Genomic DNA, 18,028 nt, shown 5'->3' on the forward strand with positions numbered 1-18,028 from the left:
AATACTTGGTTGCAAATCCTTTGCAGTCAATTACAGCCTGAAGTCTGGAACGCATAGACATCACCAGACGCTGGGTTTCATCCCTGGTGATGCTCTGCCAGGCCTCTACTGCAACTGTCTTCAGTTCCTGCTTGTTCTTGGGGCATTTTCCCTTCAGTTTTGTCTTCAGCAAGTGAAATGCATGCTCAATCGGATTCAGGTCAGGTGATTGACTTGGCCATTGCATAACATTCCACTTCTTTCCCTTAAAAAACTCTTTGGTTGCTTTTGCAATATGCTTTGGGTCATTGTCCATCTGCACTGTGAAGCGGCGTCCAATGAGTTGTGAAGCATTTGGCTGAATATGAGCAGATAATATTGCCCGAAACACTTCAGAATTCATCCTGCTGCTTTTGTCAGCAGTCACATCATCAATAAATACAAGAGAACCAGTTCCATTGGCAGCCATACATGCCCACGCCATGACACTACCACCACCATGCTTCACTGATGAGGTGGTATGCTTAGGATCATGAGCAGTTCCTTTCCTTCTCCATACTCTTCTCTTCCCATCACTCTGGTACAAGTTGATCTTGGTCTCATCTGTCCATAGGATGTTGTTCCAGAACTGTGAAGGCTTTTTTAGATGTCGTTAGGCAAACTCTAATCTGGACTTCCTGTTTTTGAGGCTCACCAATGGTTTCCATCTTGTGGTGAACCCTCTGTATTCACTCTGGTGAAGTCTTCTCTTGATTGTTGACTTTGACACACATACACCTACCTCCTGGAGAGTGTTCTTGATCTGGCCAACTGTTGTGAAGGGTGTTTTCTTCACCAGGGAAAGGATTCTTCGGTCATCCACCACAGTTGTTTTCCGTGGTCTTCCGGGTCTTTTGGTGTTGCTGAGCTCACCAGTGCGTTCCTTCTTTTTAAGAATGTTCCAAACAGTTGTTTTGGCCACGCCTAATGTTTTTGCTATCTCTCTGATGGGTTTGTTTTGTTTTTTCAGCATAATGATGGCTTGCTTCACTGATAGTGACAGCTCTTTGGATCTCATCTTGAGAATTGACAGCAACAGATTCCAAATGCAAATAGCACACTTGAAATGAACTCTGGACCTTTTATCTGTTCATTGTAATTGGGATAATGAGGGAATAACACACACCTGGCGATGGAACAGCTGAGAAGCCAATTGTCCCATTACTTTTGGTCCCTTAACAAGCGGGAGACACTTATGCAAACTGTTGTAATTCCTACACCGTTCACCTGATTTGGATGTAAATACCCTCAAATTAAAGCTGACAGTCTGCAGTTAAAGCACATCTTGTTCGTTTCATTTCAAATCCATTGTGGTGGTGTATAGAGCCAAAAATGTTAGAATTGTGTTGATGTCCCAATATTTATGGACCTGACTGTGTGTGTGTATGTATGTATGTATATGTGTGTGTATATGTGTGTGTGTATATATATATATATATATATATATATATATATATATTTATTTAATTAGTACAGCACTTGTGCTCAGATAATAAACCACATAGAGAATGGAATATATTATAATAAAAAAAGCTTGCAGATAGGTAGGCGATGTTACAAATATAAAACAAAAAAATGCAGTGCTAATTATGAAATCATATGAACGTCAAAATAAAGTCCATATAATTATTATTATTACAGGTATTTATATAGTGCCATCAATTTATGCAGCGCTTTACATATATATTGTACACTCACATTGGTCCCTAACCCTCAAGAGGCGTACAATCTAAGGTCCCTAACTCACATTCATACATACACATACTAGGGCCAATTTAGACAGGATCCAGTTAACCTACCAGCATGTCTTTGGAGTGTGGGAGGAAACCGGAGTACCCGGAGGAAACCCATGCAGTCACAGGGAGAACATGCAAACTCCAGGTAGGTGGTGCCGTGTTTGGGATATATATATATATAAGTCCTCAAATGAATGTTGTAACTGAACCGACCCAGACTTCGCTTGAGTACTTCTGTTAGGATACCGCTTCCCCCGTCCGAACACCGACAACAGACACCACAGCCGACCATACAAGACTAGACAATACCAGTCTTGAAGTAAACCAGGCGGTAGACTAGTTTATTTGAACACAGATACAAGATATATACACACAGGGGACAGTCCCCCCTCCCTGCATAATGACACAGGGTGGGGCAATCTACATTTAGTAACAAGAGACACACAGGTATTCAAATGTCACACCAGCAGACAGTCCCATCAGGAGGGAGGGCTGCTGTAGACATACCCCCACTAAGCTAATACACATAAACACATACATCCCATAATAATAATAATCCCTACCCAATCTATCAGATTATCACCTACTCTACTTGCCTTTCTGCGATCACTGAAAACCTTTCTCTTCAGGGAAGCCTATCCCGCCCTCTGCTAATTCTGGAATCCTCTACTCTTCCAACCAGTCCATCCCCCACAGTGACTACCTACTGTACCATTCACTCCTCTCTCCTAGATTGTAAGCTCCAAGGAGCAGGGCCCTCAAATCCCTCTTGTATTGAACTGTATTGTAAAGCGCTGAGCAAACCGTTGGCGCTATATAAATCCTGTATAATAATAATAATAGTTTGCTCCCAAGCCAGACAGACAATAGAACAATGGGATACAGCCACATAACATTAAACAATCAACAACCCCCACCCCACCTATCTCCTAAACATGTCTACACAGTCTGAGACAAAGCCCACACAATATTAGGACAGATCACCCTGTACCCCTAACAGGCACAGGGTGATTTACACATCAGAGGGATATGGGGAGCTGAGACAGGGGTCTCCCCACCTCTCCAAAGTGAGCTGGGTTCCATGGGCCCCCCACCCAAAGTGACTCCCATCACAAATGGAACCAGGTGCAAGAAAAGATTTTGATCCAAAAACTGTCACCATACACCCGAAAAAAAAAAATTGGCCTCTTACCAGACAGTTTGACTGTACAAAACCAGTCAGCAAGCGCAGTGTGATATAACATCAGTACAGCAAACGAACATCAGTAGAAATCCTCTCCCAGATAAAAGATAACTTCTCCACTTTAAAGATCTCCAAAACTGAAGAAACACCCATCCGACAGTCAGGAAATAAGTAAAAAGAAAGTACAACTCATAGTGAAGTAGTTACATTTAAACTTTGGCAGATTTATTAAGGATCCACATACATCAAAGTGTATGATAAACAGCATTGAAAACAGAAAGGTTTCAAACCGACAAGATGGCTGCCTTCCCTCCAGAGCGCGGTGACGTCACACGTCGAGGCTCCATCCAATGCGTTTCATCATCAGACGTCGACAGGGCTCTTTTTCTCAAAGAATAGGTGCAGGCACTCTCTGTTTCTAAGTCACCACTTAACAGCAGATCACTTTCAGCAACAATTGATTCCCCAGCAACATCAGACCCCACTATCCACAGTAGACCTCCCCTAGCCCCTGTAGCGAACATACATAGACCCTCCAGCAACAATAGACCCTGCCCTCAATAGCAGATCACTTTCAGCAACAATTGATTCCCCAGCAACAAATACCCCGCCATCAACAGTAGACCTCCCCTGCAATCATAGATCCCCCCCCCCCCCAGAGACAATACATTCTCCCCCTCTCCGCAACAAAACCAAGCAACAATAGACACCCTGCAAACAAAATGATTTCCAGCATCAATAGACCCCACCAAAATAAATAGATCTCCCAGCAGCCCACATGAATAGACCCTCCAGCAGCCATCAAAAGACCTCCTCCCTCGACAATAGATTGCTCTTGGCAACATCAGATCCCACCAGCAACAACAGATCTCCCAGCAGCCAGTAAAAAGAGACCCCCTCCTCAACAGTAGAGTATTCTCAGCAACAAGTGACCCCCCCCCCTCAGCAACATCAGACCCCACTAGACCTCCCCTGAAACAATAGATCCCCCAGCAGCAAGCATCAATAGACGCTCCAGCACCCTTTGCCATTACATACTGTCAGTGCTAGAGGTTTCAGAACTGCGTTCCCTGACGTTCCTGCTGAAAAATAGCCGTGTGTGTGTGTGTATGTATGTACGTATGTATATATGTGTGTGTATGTGTATACTGTGTGTGTGTGTATATATATATACATATACAGTTGTGGCCAAAATTATTCAACCCCCACTGAAATTGAGTGTTTTGGCCAGTTTGACATTGCTTTTGATCATTCAGTCATCTTGCTTACATTTACATTAAAGAGGCACTTGTAGGTCAGACAAATATAACATAACAGTTATAATGAAATAACCACAAATGTCTTTTCTGTGCTCACAGCATTATCAGTTTTATTCAACCCCCAAGTGACATTCAATCTTAGTACTTAGTACAGCATCCTTTTACAGTTATAACAGCTTTTAAACGTGAAGCATAGCTTGACACAAGTGTCTTGCAGCGATCTACGGGTATCTTCGCCCATTCTTCATGGGCAAAGGCCTCCAGTTCAGTCACATTCTTAGGCTTGCGCACTGCAACTGCTTTCTTTAAGTCCCACCAGAGGTTCTCAATCGGATTTAAGTCTGGTGACTGCGATGGCCACTCCAAAATGTTCCAGCCTTTCCTCTGCAACCATGCTCTAGTGGACTTGGAGGTATGCTTGGGATCATTGTCCTGTTGAAAGGTCCAACGTCTCCCAAGCCTCAGGTGTGTGACGGACTGCATCACGTTTCCATCCAATATCTCCTGGTACTGAAGAGAATTCATGGTACCTTGCACACGCTGAAGCTTCCCTGTACCTGCAGAAGCAAAACAGCCCCAAAGCATGATTGACCCTCCACCATGCTTCACAGTAGGCAAGGTGTTCTTTTCATCATAGGCCTTGTTCTTCCTCCTCCAAACATAGCGTTGATCCATGGGCCCAAACAGTTCTAATTTTGTTTCATCAGTCCACAGAACACTATCCCACAACTTTTGTGGTTTGTCCACATGGCTTTTGGCATACTGCAGTCGACTCTTCTTATTCTTTGGAGACAGCAAGGGGGTACGCCTGGGAGTTCTGGCACGGAGGCCTTCATTACGCAGTGTGCGTCTTATTGTCTGGGCTGAAACTTCTGTACCCACATCTGACAAATCTTTTCTCAGTTCCTCAGCAGTCACACGGGGACTTCTCTCCACTCTACGCTTCAGGTAGCGCACAGCAGTCGAAGTCAGCATCTTCTTTCTGCCACGACCAGGTAGCGTTTCAACAGTGCCCTTTGCCTTGAATTTGCGAATGATGCTTCCTAAGGTGTCTCTTGGTATGTTTAACATCTTTGCAATCTTCTTATAGCCATTGCCCTTCCTGTGAAGAGAAATCACCTCTTCTCTTGTCTTCCTGGACCATTCTCTTGCCTTCACCATGTTTGTAACCACACCAGTAAATGTCTAGAAGGAGCTGAGTATCACAGTCATTTTAAAGCTGCCTAATTGGTGCTTATTATGCTTGATTGCTGCTCGGTGACATCCACAGGTGTTTTCAATACCTGATGGAAAGCACCTGTATGAACCTCTGTTCTTCAGAGTGGTAGTCTTTAAGGGGTTGAATAATTGTGGCAATGAAGAAACCACATAAGAACCATTTACTACTGTATTACATAAACAATTGATGTCATTTTAGTTGCATTTGGGTAGTTACAACGTCCTTGTAGGATTTGATTCTGAATACAATTCCAAATGTACACTATAGTCCCTAAACCCCTTTACAGCATTGGGGGTTGAATAATTTTGGCCACAACTGTATATTGTCAAAAGTATTGGGCCCGCCCTCCAAATCATGTGATTCAGGTGTTCCCGTCACCTCCATGGCCACAGGTGTATAAAATCAAGCCCCTAGGCATGCAGACTGCTTCTACAAACATTTGTGAAAGAATGGGTCGCTCTCAGGAGCTCAGTGACTCCAAGCGTGGTACCGTGATAGGTTGTCACCTGTGCGATAAGTCCATCTGTGAAATTTCCTATTCCACGCTCAACTGTTAGTGGTATTATAACAAAGTGGAAGCAACTGGGAACAACCGCAACTCAGCCACGAAGTGGAAGGCCACGTAAAATGATAGAGAAAGGTCAGCGCATGCTGAAGCGCACAGTGCAGAGAAGTCGCCAACTGTCTGCAGAGTCAATAGAAGGGGGGTGGAGTGGGGGATTTTTTTTTTTTTTTTTTTTTTACACTGTCCCTTTCTTTTCTTTTTTTGGTCACTTTTATTGTTATCACAGGGCATGTCAATATCCCCTGTGATAGCAATAGGCAGTGACAGGTATTCTTTTCTGAGAATGTTGGGGTCTATTAGACTCTAGATCTCTTCTCTGTCTTTAAAGCATCTGATCTCACCAAAATCGCATGTTATCAGAAAACACTGGCAGACAATTTACATTCTTCTTCGTGAAAGCTGCACATGGGACTCTCTTGGACTTTCCAACATGACAATGACTCCAAGCACAAGGCCAAGTTGATCCTCCAGTGTTTGCAGCAGAAAAGGTGAAGGTTCTGGAGTGGCCATCACTTTCCTGACCTTAATATCATTGATGCACTGTAGGGGGAATTTTAAACATGAGGTTCATGCAAGACGACCAAAGACTTTGCATGACCTGGAGGCATTTTGCCAAGACGAATGGGCAGCTATACCACCTGCAAGAATTCAGGACCTCCTAGACAACTGTTACAAAAGACTGCACACTGTCATTGATCCTACAGGGGGCACTACACAGTATTGAAAACTAAGGGTGTGCAGGCTTTTGATCAGGGCTCATATTAATTGTTTCCTTGTTGCCATGTTTTACTTTAAGATTGTGCCGTTCTGTTATGACCTCCAATTGATTATGAATCCCATAAGAAATACAAGAAATGTGTTTTGCCTGCCCAGTCATGTTTTCTTTAAAATTGGTACATTTTTATTACCAATTCACCAAAGGTATGCAAATTTTTGTGCACAACTGTACATTTCAAATAACCTACCACCATGTTTTTCTGGAGTGTGGGAGGAACCCAGAGTACCAGTACCCATAGGAAACCCGCACAGGGAGAACATACAAACTCTGTGCGGTTAGTGTTGTGGTTGGTATTCAAACCAATAACCCTTGGGCTGCCAGCCGAAAGTGCTAGCCAAGATGCCAAGTGCCAGTTGTCTCTTTATTTGATAACCTGTATCTGCATTCCCAAATTTTGGGCAACTGTAGTATGCCGTTACTGAATGCCAAACGTTTTCTTCTAAGAACTGCCCTCAGTCCATTCCACAGTAGAAAAAAAGAGATGTTAGGTACCCAACTGAGAAGAACCCTTTGATGCTCTGGGGTGGTATTCTTCAGTAGAACCACTTCGTAACTCGGGAAGCTGCACACTGTGACTCCCTAGGGGGCTTGGGGGGTGGGTTGCAGCAATAGGTTCTTAAGTATTTGATGGTGAGTGGGGGGAGAGAGTGCTAAGATGCATCTATCCTGTGTGCGTTTTGGGGATGGACCATCAGCAATGGGGGTCAGTAGAAGGTCCATGTGGAGGTGGTGTCCAAGTCCATCTGTAGTGGGGGGCTTATAGAAGTATGGACTTGTCCCAGGAGGCAGCCGGTTTTAAGAGCTTGTAGATACTACCTAATGCAGGTAGAAAAGAGAGACAGCAGCGCCATTCTAAGTGTAGACGGTTAAAATCAGGCAGATTTAATGGTAAAATTGGTAGGTAATAGGTAGGCATGTCAAGTAATGAAAAAATGCTGAAAAACTCACGTTTTTAATGTGACTTTACATCTGTCGTTACCAGCGTTCTCAAAATGCCCCGTGTGCATGGAGCCGTACTGCAATTATTACTTTGTTGAAAACAATGTGCTAGGGCTTTAAGAGTTTGCTTTATTATCATACATGATTTGTGGAACATAAGAAAACCATAAAAGTCCCTTTTCCCGAAAATGACCAAGCCTTTTATAATAATATCTAATTAGTAGCAAATGAAGGCGAAAAACACCAAAAAGTACTGAATGCATAATAACAAATTACAGATCTATAATCGTGTATTGTACCATAGACTTCTGGCACACAAACTATTATTTCAGAGACTTTTTATGCTTCCCTAAAAGCGTTTTCATTTGTATGGTCTACAAAAACTCGTTGTTGGTTTCCTTAACCCCTTTGCGCCAGAACCTCCTGGCCCTTTAAGTGGTTTCAGGAGGTGGGGCGGGGTTTTTAGGGTCATGTGACCACCGTGGTTCGCTTTCACAGCGGTCACATGATTGGAAAAGATCCAGATCGCAAGGAGAGATCGGGACCTTTCCGTGAGTCACGGACATATGTGCTGGGAGTGCACAGGGCACGCGCTCTCAGCACATATGTATTTTCAAATGGTACGCAAATATGCGGCCGCTTGGCGTCGAGGCCCAGACGCAGAGAGGCCGCATATTTGTGTGTGCTCGGCATCTAGGGGTTAAAGTCTATGGCAAGTCAAAACCTAACTAAGCTGAAATCTTCTCCCACCTCGTTCCAAATCTACCCTGTAAAAGGAAAGATGCCTGTAAGTACCTACTGTATTCTGAGGTTGCTATGGTCTGGTCACATAATCGGGTCCCAGCCTCAATGTAGAGGAGGGACAGCTGACAACGCATGCCCCATAGTAAGCCTATAGGTGTCATCAGCGCCCGGGTTCATGCAGTCATTGTCGGCGATCTATCCTGTACACTGAAGCCGGTGCTGGAGAAATCATGCGACCGGATTGGAGCAATGGAGCTTCATACAAAATACAAAGGGACTAGTCAATCATGACAAACCACTGAGCTGGCCAGAACCAACTCTTGAGGGAGTTCATTCCACATTTTAACAGCTCTCACTGTGAAGAAGCCTTTCCATGTTTGAAGATTAAATCTCTTTTCCTCCAGACCTAAAGAGTGCCCCCTTGTCCTATGTAAAGACCTTACAGTGAATAACTCCGAGTTCACTATATGGACCACCTATGTAGTTATACATGTTGATTATATCCCCCCTTAATCTTCTCTTCTCAAGAGAGAATAAATTCCGTTCCTCTAATCTTTCCCCATAGCTGAGCTCTTCCATACCTCTTATCAGTTTGGATAAAATAATAACAATAAAACCCTGCACCAATGAAACTAAATAACAAAAATCAAAAAACTAAGCTGCCACCCCAAAGTGATTAAAAACCACCATGAATATATATTAAAAAAACCTCTGTAGGGGGCGCTATCTACCTCAAGCAAAGTAGTTTGATTAAACCAATCTCAAAGTGCACAGACACATGCAGTTATTATCCATTAGTAATCATAATCAGTCCATTAAAGTGTACAATAATTTATGTTTATATGCACAATGATACTGTTTATATAGAGTGTCCATAGATCATCCTATTGGATCCATATGAGACTGTGATTCCGCACTGTGGTTAGGTGTACTTCTCCTTCACCGTGACATATCCATAAATCACCCAGTGGTATGGCATTACTAAATGACTCGCCAGATGTACATGACCTCATTAATTAAAAAGAAGGTCAACTGCGCTTGTCTGTATCTCTGTTTGAGTAGAGAGACGCTTGTCTTGTGATGAATGCTCCAAGCTCCTCTTAGGCTTCCACAATACACACACTGGACCCAACGATAGAAATCGCATATAGTGTATTATGTTTATTAAAAGATGACTAAAACAAAGGTAAAATAATCACATAGTAAAGTGCCTACACATCGGCACTAGATGTAGCAGCATGTGACTAAAAAACTAACATCGCCGTGTCCCGGCATGCGTTCCAGCACCAGGAAGTGCCATAATCGGAAGTCAGCGACCGTAAGTCCCGACTCACTTACCCTTCTCTGCACTTTCTCCAGTTCCCCAATGTTCTTTTTATGAATTGGTGCCCAAAACTGAACTGCATATTCCACATTCTTACTAATGATTTAGGTCTTACTAATGATTTGTACAGGGGTAATATATCTGTCTCTCTGGAGTCTATACCTGTTGTGTTTACACTATTTGAATTATTATTATTTCTGTGTGACCATTACTTGTTTATCATTGCTCTGTGTCTTTAAGCTGCCTCCTTCTTTCTAAGCTGAGCTCTTTCTCTTACCGTACTTGTGTATACTCCTCCCCTCTGCCTCTCTCTGTTATCATTCCACTGTATCCTGTCTTCCTGAATGCATCTTTCCATGAAGCTACAACATTAAGGTTTTTCTAACTATGAATATTCGTCATTAAACGGAAAATTTGTATGGGTTTCCTCAACGTGTGATATATCCATTGAGTTAAACTATCTGACCAGATACAAGTGATAAATTCAACACCACGTGATATAGCTGTATACATGGCGGGAGTTAAAGTTTATCGTCCTGTAGTTGAGTCAGGATATAACCTCTTTTAATACAAGAGAGGATTTTGCTCGCTTTAGAAACCTCAGCTTGGCATCGCATGCCATTATTGAGCTTGTGATCTACCAGAACTCCCAGATCCTTCTTCACCATTGATTCCCCCAGTTGTACCCCCCCCCAGTATGTATGATGCATGCATATTCATAGCCCCTGAGTGCATCACCTTACATTTATCAACATTAAACCTCATTTACCACATAGTTGCCCAATTAAACAGAGCATTGAGGTCGGCTTGTAAATTGGAGACATCCTGTAAGGTCGTTATTCCACTGCACAGCTTGTTGTCATCTGCAATGACTGAAATGGGATTTATAATCCTAGACCCTATATCGTTTGTAAATATATTAAAAAGTAAGGGTCCAAACACTGAACCTTGGGGTACCCCACTGACAACTCTAGACCATTGAGTATAAATCATTAACCACTACTCTCTGAAGAACCACACAAACCAGTAGGATTATAACTTTTTTTTTTTTTCTATGATTGAACTGGATGGACTTTTGTCTTTTTTCAGCCAGACTAACTATGTAGCTATGTAGTAGGCAGACTGCCGGTGGGGCTTTATTTAACTGACCTAACTGAAGGGTGGATCTTGGAAATGTACCCTTTTTAGTGTATTTCAAATGGTGGAGATATGAAATATCGTGTAATTTTGTGTGTCATGGATTATTGACGCAAACTAGAATTTCTTTTTACTTTTTCACATAGGCAATTGAAAAAGTTGAGTGAGGAAAACTTGAATAAACAGCCTGAAGAAGTTTTTGATGTGCTGGAGAAACTCGGAGAAGGGTGAGCATCACATAATATACTTTTTTTCAGTTTTATAAAAATCTATAACTTGAGAGGAGACATGTAACAGTTTTAAAAATTTTCCTTCTAAAGGGGGTCCATGGTTGAAAGATGTTTTATATGCATTGCAAACCTCCAGCGACAAGATCTCCCTGCCATGGTTTTGGTTCTGTATCCACTTATAATAGTTTTGGGTTTTCATGCCCACCTTTTGGGTGTTCCCACTGCTCCTCCTTGTGTAAAATAAAATGGCAAACAATCCAACAAAACTATTTTGTTCCAGGCAATGATCAAGCACTGGAGATCTCGCCACCAGTGTCCTTTGGCGATATAAGACCTGCTGCCCTGGCAAGCTAGCCTAAATATTTGTAGATACAAGAACGTACTTTATCAATTAGGTAAGAAAAAAAAAATGTTTAATTAATTGTTACTCAGGGTAGTACTATATGACAGGTTCACATATAGCTGTCATTGCTGGGGGTTAGATAAAATTAACCACTTGAGCTCCAGAGTATTTACCCCCCTTAATGACCAGGCCTCTTAAACTGAAAATGTTTTTCAGTCAGATATGCAATCCCTTTTATAATAAAACCTTGAAATACAATCACAATTTCTCCTTCAGGTCCTATGGCAGTGTTTACAAAGCCAGTCATAAAGAAACAAGCCAGATTGTGGCTATTAAGCAGATTCCAGTTGAGTCGGATCTTCAAGAAATCATTAAGGAAATCTCCATTATGCAGCAATGTGACAGGTAAAGTCGTTTTATGTATGCATGTAATGTATCTTTAAAAATAGAACTCATTCTTTAGGAATTGTCATTTGATTTTAGAATGGTATTAATGTACATCAGAGCAGCAGATTATAATTTTTAATTGAACCTTTACTTTCCCATATGGACTTAACTCTGCAAGTCTGTATGCATACATTCTTGACATTACAAAATCTATAGGAACAGTATTATTTAAACTTACCATTTTAACAATAAGAAGATTTCTTTACGCTCAAGTGAAGGGACTGTGTCTAAGCGTGGTCTCCCAAGAGTTTCCTTATAGGAATACGCTGGAAGAGTTATGTAATCAGTCTGCTGAAGACAGGCTGCATTTTCTTGCTCTTCCCTTCTATAGTGATCACTCTGTCCCTTGTAGTGTTCTTCAGCTTTAAGGTTACTAAATACAAGTCCATCTAGCCTAGTATAAGAACTACAGATACACTATATTGCCAAAAGTATTGGACCAGCCCTCCATATCATTGGTTTAAGGTGTTCTGATCTTCTCCATGGCCACAGGTGTATAAAATCATCACCTAGGCATGCAGACTGCTTCTACAAACATTTGTAAAAGAATGGATCGCTCTCAGGAGCTCAGTGAATCCAAGCGTGGTCCCGTGATTGGTTGCCACCTGTCCAATAAGTCCATCTGTGACATTTCCTGGCTACTAAATATTCCACGGTCACCTGTTAGTGGTATTATAACAAAGTGGAAGCAACTGGGAACAACAGCAACTCAGCCACCAAGTGGTAGGCCATGTAAAATGACAGAGCGGGGTCAGCACATGCTGAAACGCACAGTGAGCAGAAGTCGCCAACTGTCTGCAGAGTCAATAGCTAAAGATCTCCAAACTTCATGTGGACTTCAGATTAGCACAACAACAGTGTGTAGAGAGCTTCATGGAATGGGTTTCCATGGCTGAGCAGCTGCATCCAAGCCTTACATCACCAAGTGCAATGCAAAGCGTTGTGATGCCGTGGTGTAAAGCATGCCGCCACTGGACTCTAGAGCACTGGAGATATGTTCTCTGGAGTTACGATTCACTCTTCTTTGTCTGGCAATCCGATGGATGTGTCTGGGTTTGCCGATTGCCAGGAGAATGATACTTGCCTGACTGCATTGTGCCAAGTGTACAGTTTGGTGGAGGGGGGATTATGGGGTGGGGTTGTTTTTCAGTGGTTGGGCTTGTTCCCTTATTTCCAGTGAAGGGAACTCTTAAGGCGTCAGCATACCAAGACATTTTGGACAATTTCATGCTCCCAAATGTATGGTAACAGTTTGGGGATGGCTCCTTCCTGTTCCAACATGACTGCCAGTGCACAAAGCAAGGTCCATAAAGACCTAAAGGAATTAGAGCAGAGATTGCAAGCCAGGCCTTCTCGTCCGACATCAGTGGATGAATGGTCAAACCTTCCCATAGACACACTCCTAAACCTTGTAGAGAGTCTTCCCATAAGATTTGAAGCTGTTATAGCTGCAAAGGGCGGGGCCAACTCAATATTGAACCCTACGGACTAAGACTTGGATGCCAATAAAGTTCATGTGCGTGTAAGGGCAGGCGGCCCAATACTTTTGGCAATATAGTGTAGTTCTCCAAAAATGTGCTGGTAAAGGTAATAATAAACAAATATTGCATCCATAAAGACTTCACAGCAGACCCTTTTATGAAACCAGATATACAGGCTCTTGCAGTGGTTGGCACAATTTACACGGTATTCAGCATAAAAGAAAATAAGTAGTTGGTTAAGTGTTTTAGAAAGGGCCACATTCAGGTAATACCAAGTACGGGAAACCCACTGATAGGGACAGAGAATCCCAAGAAGTGCAGGTTCAGTGATATCTCAGTTTAGTAAAGATCTCATATAAGCAGAGAAAGATAGTAGACCACATTCTGTAAGTACAACTATGGCTAGTGTCTGCATAGTAAAGGTACAAATACTGTCATGTGTTTCAGAGTTTATAGATTTTTGGCCATCCGAAGATGTTTGAAAGTTATCACTCTTCCAGTTAAAAAATTAAAACTTAAGGAACATACTGCAGTAGGCCAATCATGCATCCAAAGCATAATTAATATTTTTTTTTAGAATAGGGATTTTGGTCAAAGAAAGCATCATTGGATTGATTGTATTTCTTCCTTACTGTATTGTTGGGTCATCTAGGCTGATGAGCATAAAATCTGGTGGAGTCCAGGCGGAAACAGTCATTCAAACAGATTTCATCTGAAGGGTACACCCATGTGTTCTCAGAGAGCTGAGCTCAGTTATTTCAAAACTATTGTTTCTAATTTTTAGAGACTCTTTAATGATTGACTTGGTACCACTGGATTGGTGTGGGGCTGACTGTGGTGCCTATATTTAAAAAAGGATCAAAATCTACAAAGTAACCATTGACCATTTACAGTTCCTTGAAAAAGTATTCATATTTTTCAAGCCACTGAAATTTCCACATTTTGTCACGTTACAACCAAAAATGTAAATGTATTTTATTGGGATTTTATATGATAGACCAGCACAAAGTGGCACATAATTGTGAAGTGGAAGGAAAATGATAAATGGTTTTAAAATTTTTTTACAAATAAATATCTGATAAGTGTGGCGGCATTTGTATTCAGCCCCCGAGTCAGTACTTTGTAGAGGCACCTTTCTCTGCGATTACAGCTGCAAGTCTTTCTGGGGATGTCTCTACCAGCTTTGTACATCTAGAGAGGGACATTTTTTGCCCATTCTTTGCAAAATAGCTCAAGCTTTGTCAGATTGGATGGAGAGCGTCTGTGAACAGCAATTTTCAAGTCTTGCCCAGATTCTCAGTTGGATTAGGTTTGGACATTGACTGGGCCATTCTAACACATGAATATGCTTTGATCTAAACCATTCTATTGAAGCTCTGACTGTATGTTTAGGGTCGTCCTGCTGGAAGGTGAACCTCCACCCCAGGATGGGGATGGTGTGTTCAGGGTGATGTGCAATGTTAGTTTTACACCACACATGGCACTTTGCTTTTAGCACAAAAAGTTCAATTTTGATCTCATCTGACCAGAGCACCTTCTTCCACATATTTTCTGTGTCCTCCACTTGGCCTCTTGCAAACTGTAAACGGGACTTCTTATAGTTTTCTTTCAACAATGGCTTTCTATATGCCACTCTCCCATAAAGGCCAGATTTGTGGAGTGCACGACTAATCATTGTCCTGTCGACAGATTCTCCCACCTGACCTGTGGATTTCTGCAGCTCCTCCAGAGTTACCATGGCCCTCTTGGCTGCTTCTCTGATTAATGCTCTCCTTGCCCAGCCTGTCAGTTTAGGTGGATGGCCATGTCTTGGTAGGTTTGCAGTTGTGCCATACTCTTTCCATTTTCGGTTGATGGATTGAACAGTGCTCTGTGAGATGTTCAAAGCTTGGGATATTTTTGTTATAACCTAACCCTGCTTTAAACTTTTCCACAATTTTATCCCTGACCTCCCTGGTGTGTTTCTTGACCTTCATGATGCTGTTTGTTTACTAATGTTCTCTAAAAAACCTCTGAGGGCTTCACAGAACAGCTGTATTTATACTGAGATTAAATTACACATAGGTGGTCTCTATTTACTAATTAGGTGACTGCTGAAGGCAATTGGTTCCACTAGATTTTCATTAGGGGTATCAGAGTAAAGGGGGCTGAATACAAATGCACGTCACACCTTTTCAAATATTTATTTGTACAAAATGTTGAAAACCATTTATCATTTTCCTTCCACTTCACAATTATGTGCCACTTTGTGTTGGTCTATCACATAAAATCCCAATAAAATTCATTTATGTTTTTGGTTGTAACATGACAAAATGTGGAAACTTTCAAGAGGTATGAATACTTTTTCAAGGCATTGTACCTTCTATAGTTGGGAAGATACTTGAGAATTTGATAAAAGGAAACATAGAAGAGATTTTGCTAGAATACCGTATTCTACACAATAACATGGATTCACAAAAGACCGACGTTGTAAAACAAATCTGCTTTCTTTTTTTTTTTTTTTTTTTTTTTGAGGAAGTAAGCAAAAACTTTGGAAAAGTCCAAGTATACTATATCCACAGCCACTCATTTGTCTACGTGTTTGACACAGGATCCCACACACGGCTAATGTATAAGTTAAAGCCTAAAGGAGTGGAAATATTTAGTCTGTAAATGGAAAGAAAACTGATTTAAAGTCTGTATTCAGAGAGTAGTGATGAATGATTCATCCTTTGATCGTCTAAGGTCATTAGTAGTGTACCCCAAGGTTTTTTATTTTTTTATTTTTTTTATTTTTATACATTTAGATATGATTTAGAGTTTGGGACTAAATGTACCATTTAAGTGTTTGCAGTGGAATCGCGTCCTTACAGGATTTCTCAAATTTATACGCTGACCTGAATGCACTGTTTGATTGAGAATTGTGTGTAAATGAGGTTTAATGTTGTTAAAGTTATTCACTTGGGGGCTAAAACATGCTTGCATCATTGACTCTAGAGGGAGTACAACTGGAAGAGTCAATAATAGATCTAAGTGTTCTGGTAGATCATAGACTTAAAGAAGAATCCTCTCTATTTTTTACATTATTCATTCCATATGAGTACATGTAGTGCTTCGTCCCATTGTGCTAGGTGCCCTGTAACACTAGCTGCGGTGTCATTGTGCACCCCCTTGGCACATGACCACCCAACACTTCAGCTAGCAAGCAGACGGCCGCTTTGATAGCGGACATCTGTTCTCGAGTCCCAACACTTGCCCGAGGCAAGCATTGACTAGAGGAGTGCAGAGGGAGGTGAGACATGTCAGCCTCACCTCTCTCTGCATTCCTCTTTCTCTTTGCAATTCTCATGCTGTCCTTTACTACCCTGTTGCTCTATGCCAGTGGTTGTCAGATTGCTAGATAAAGGGTGTCTCAACTGTGGCCCCTAACATTCCCAATAGGCCAAAAATTTCCCTTAAAATTCCATGTACATTCCATATGTAATGCTATAGAACATTATCAGACAATAGAAACAAAAAACTGAGTGCACTGGATCAGGGGCGGACTGACCATTTGGAAACTCGGGCACTGCCCGAGGGCCTGGGGTCAGTAGGGGGCCCCATGAGATGCCCCTGGTACCTTTTTCATAGGCTTTTTTGAGTTTGGGCGAGGACACAGGGGCCCCATGATCCCCTATTGCCCGGGGGCCCCATGAGTTGTCAGTCCACCCCTGTACTGGATATTGCAGATAAAAACGCTTTTAAGGACATAACATATTTTAAATGCACTGGAACAAAGAGAGGATCAGAGGTGTAACCTGGGTTGTAAAAGTGTCTCCACTGCACTGACATTTTTAGGGGCCATGCTCATGCTTCTTCATCGAGAAGGAGGAGTGAGGTCTTTCAATAGGATCCAGAGCATCAGAAGACAAGCTACTACTGGCTGCTGAGGCTGAGAGATGTACAATAAGTACCAAAGCACATCATGTGGTCCTTAGGCTCTAAGTTTGGCACCATGGCCCTAGGTAAGGTGTCACAAAAGCTATTGTGGTAAATACAGTCCTGGGTCTTGGTACTGGAAGGGATGAGCTAAGGCACTTGTGTTCAATGATGTGGTGAGTTACTTTTTACTGAAGGGAGAGGAGTTATTGACTGTGGCACACAGAACTTCAGGCTTCGGTGGCATCTTGGCAAGTAGATATGCTTTTGGCCATGGAGTCCCATTGGGATAATTTTGATGAGGCTGCCTGCAACCTTTGGCAATTGGCGGTGTCCACATTAACACTACTGTCACTTATTTTAACACAAAACAGCCTCTACAGCAGCTAAACAAATGCTGCTTGACACACAGTGAAAGGAAGAGAGAGATAACTTGCAACAATCCTGAGGACTCCTCCTTTGCCTCTGACTTCAGCCTTTCTTTATTGGAGGTCAGCGTCAATTGCAACGTCTCCAACCCTATATCATACACTATTGAATTTGTGTTATCTTCACATGCAGATGTTCTACGTTTATATTGCCTGACCCTCTTATAGGGTGAAAATGCAAATAATCAATAGCTTGTTAAAAAGAAGCATCTCTCAGCTGTCACTGGGGTTTCTAATCTCTGCTGGACACAGTAGTAAAGTAGGGGTCAGCAGGAGGAACCAGAGCGATGGATGTAGTAA

General features: G+C 42.0%; 1 protein-coding gene across 1 annotated transcript in view; it reads left to right on the forward strand.

Annotated features, from left to right (window-relative positions):
• LOC149463865 (serine/threonine-protein kinase 4-like) overlaps window positions 1-18,028 on the forward strand; it is a 118,138-nt gene that overhangs the window by 13,506 nt on the left and 86,604 nt on the right. The window contains exons 2-3 of the mRNA XM_089674370.1: window positions 11,049-11,129; window positions 11,752-11,880. Of these exons, the coding sequence (XP_089530496.1) occupies window positions 11,049-11,129; window positions 11,752-11,880 (210 nt within the window). The remainder of the gene's footprint in view (window positions 1-11,048; window positions 11,130-11,751; window positions 11,881-18,028) is intronic.

Source organism: Staurois parvus, unplaced genomic scaffold (genome assembly GCF_062004578.1).
Source record: "Staurois parvus isolate SC_StPar_1 unplaced genomic scaffold, SC_StPar_1.0 ptg000151l, whole genome shotgun sequence".
NCBI lineage: Eukaryota > Metazoa > Chordata > Amphibia > Anura > Ranidae > Staurois > Staurois parvus.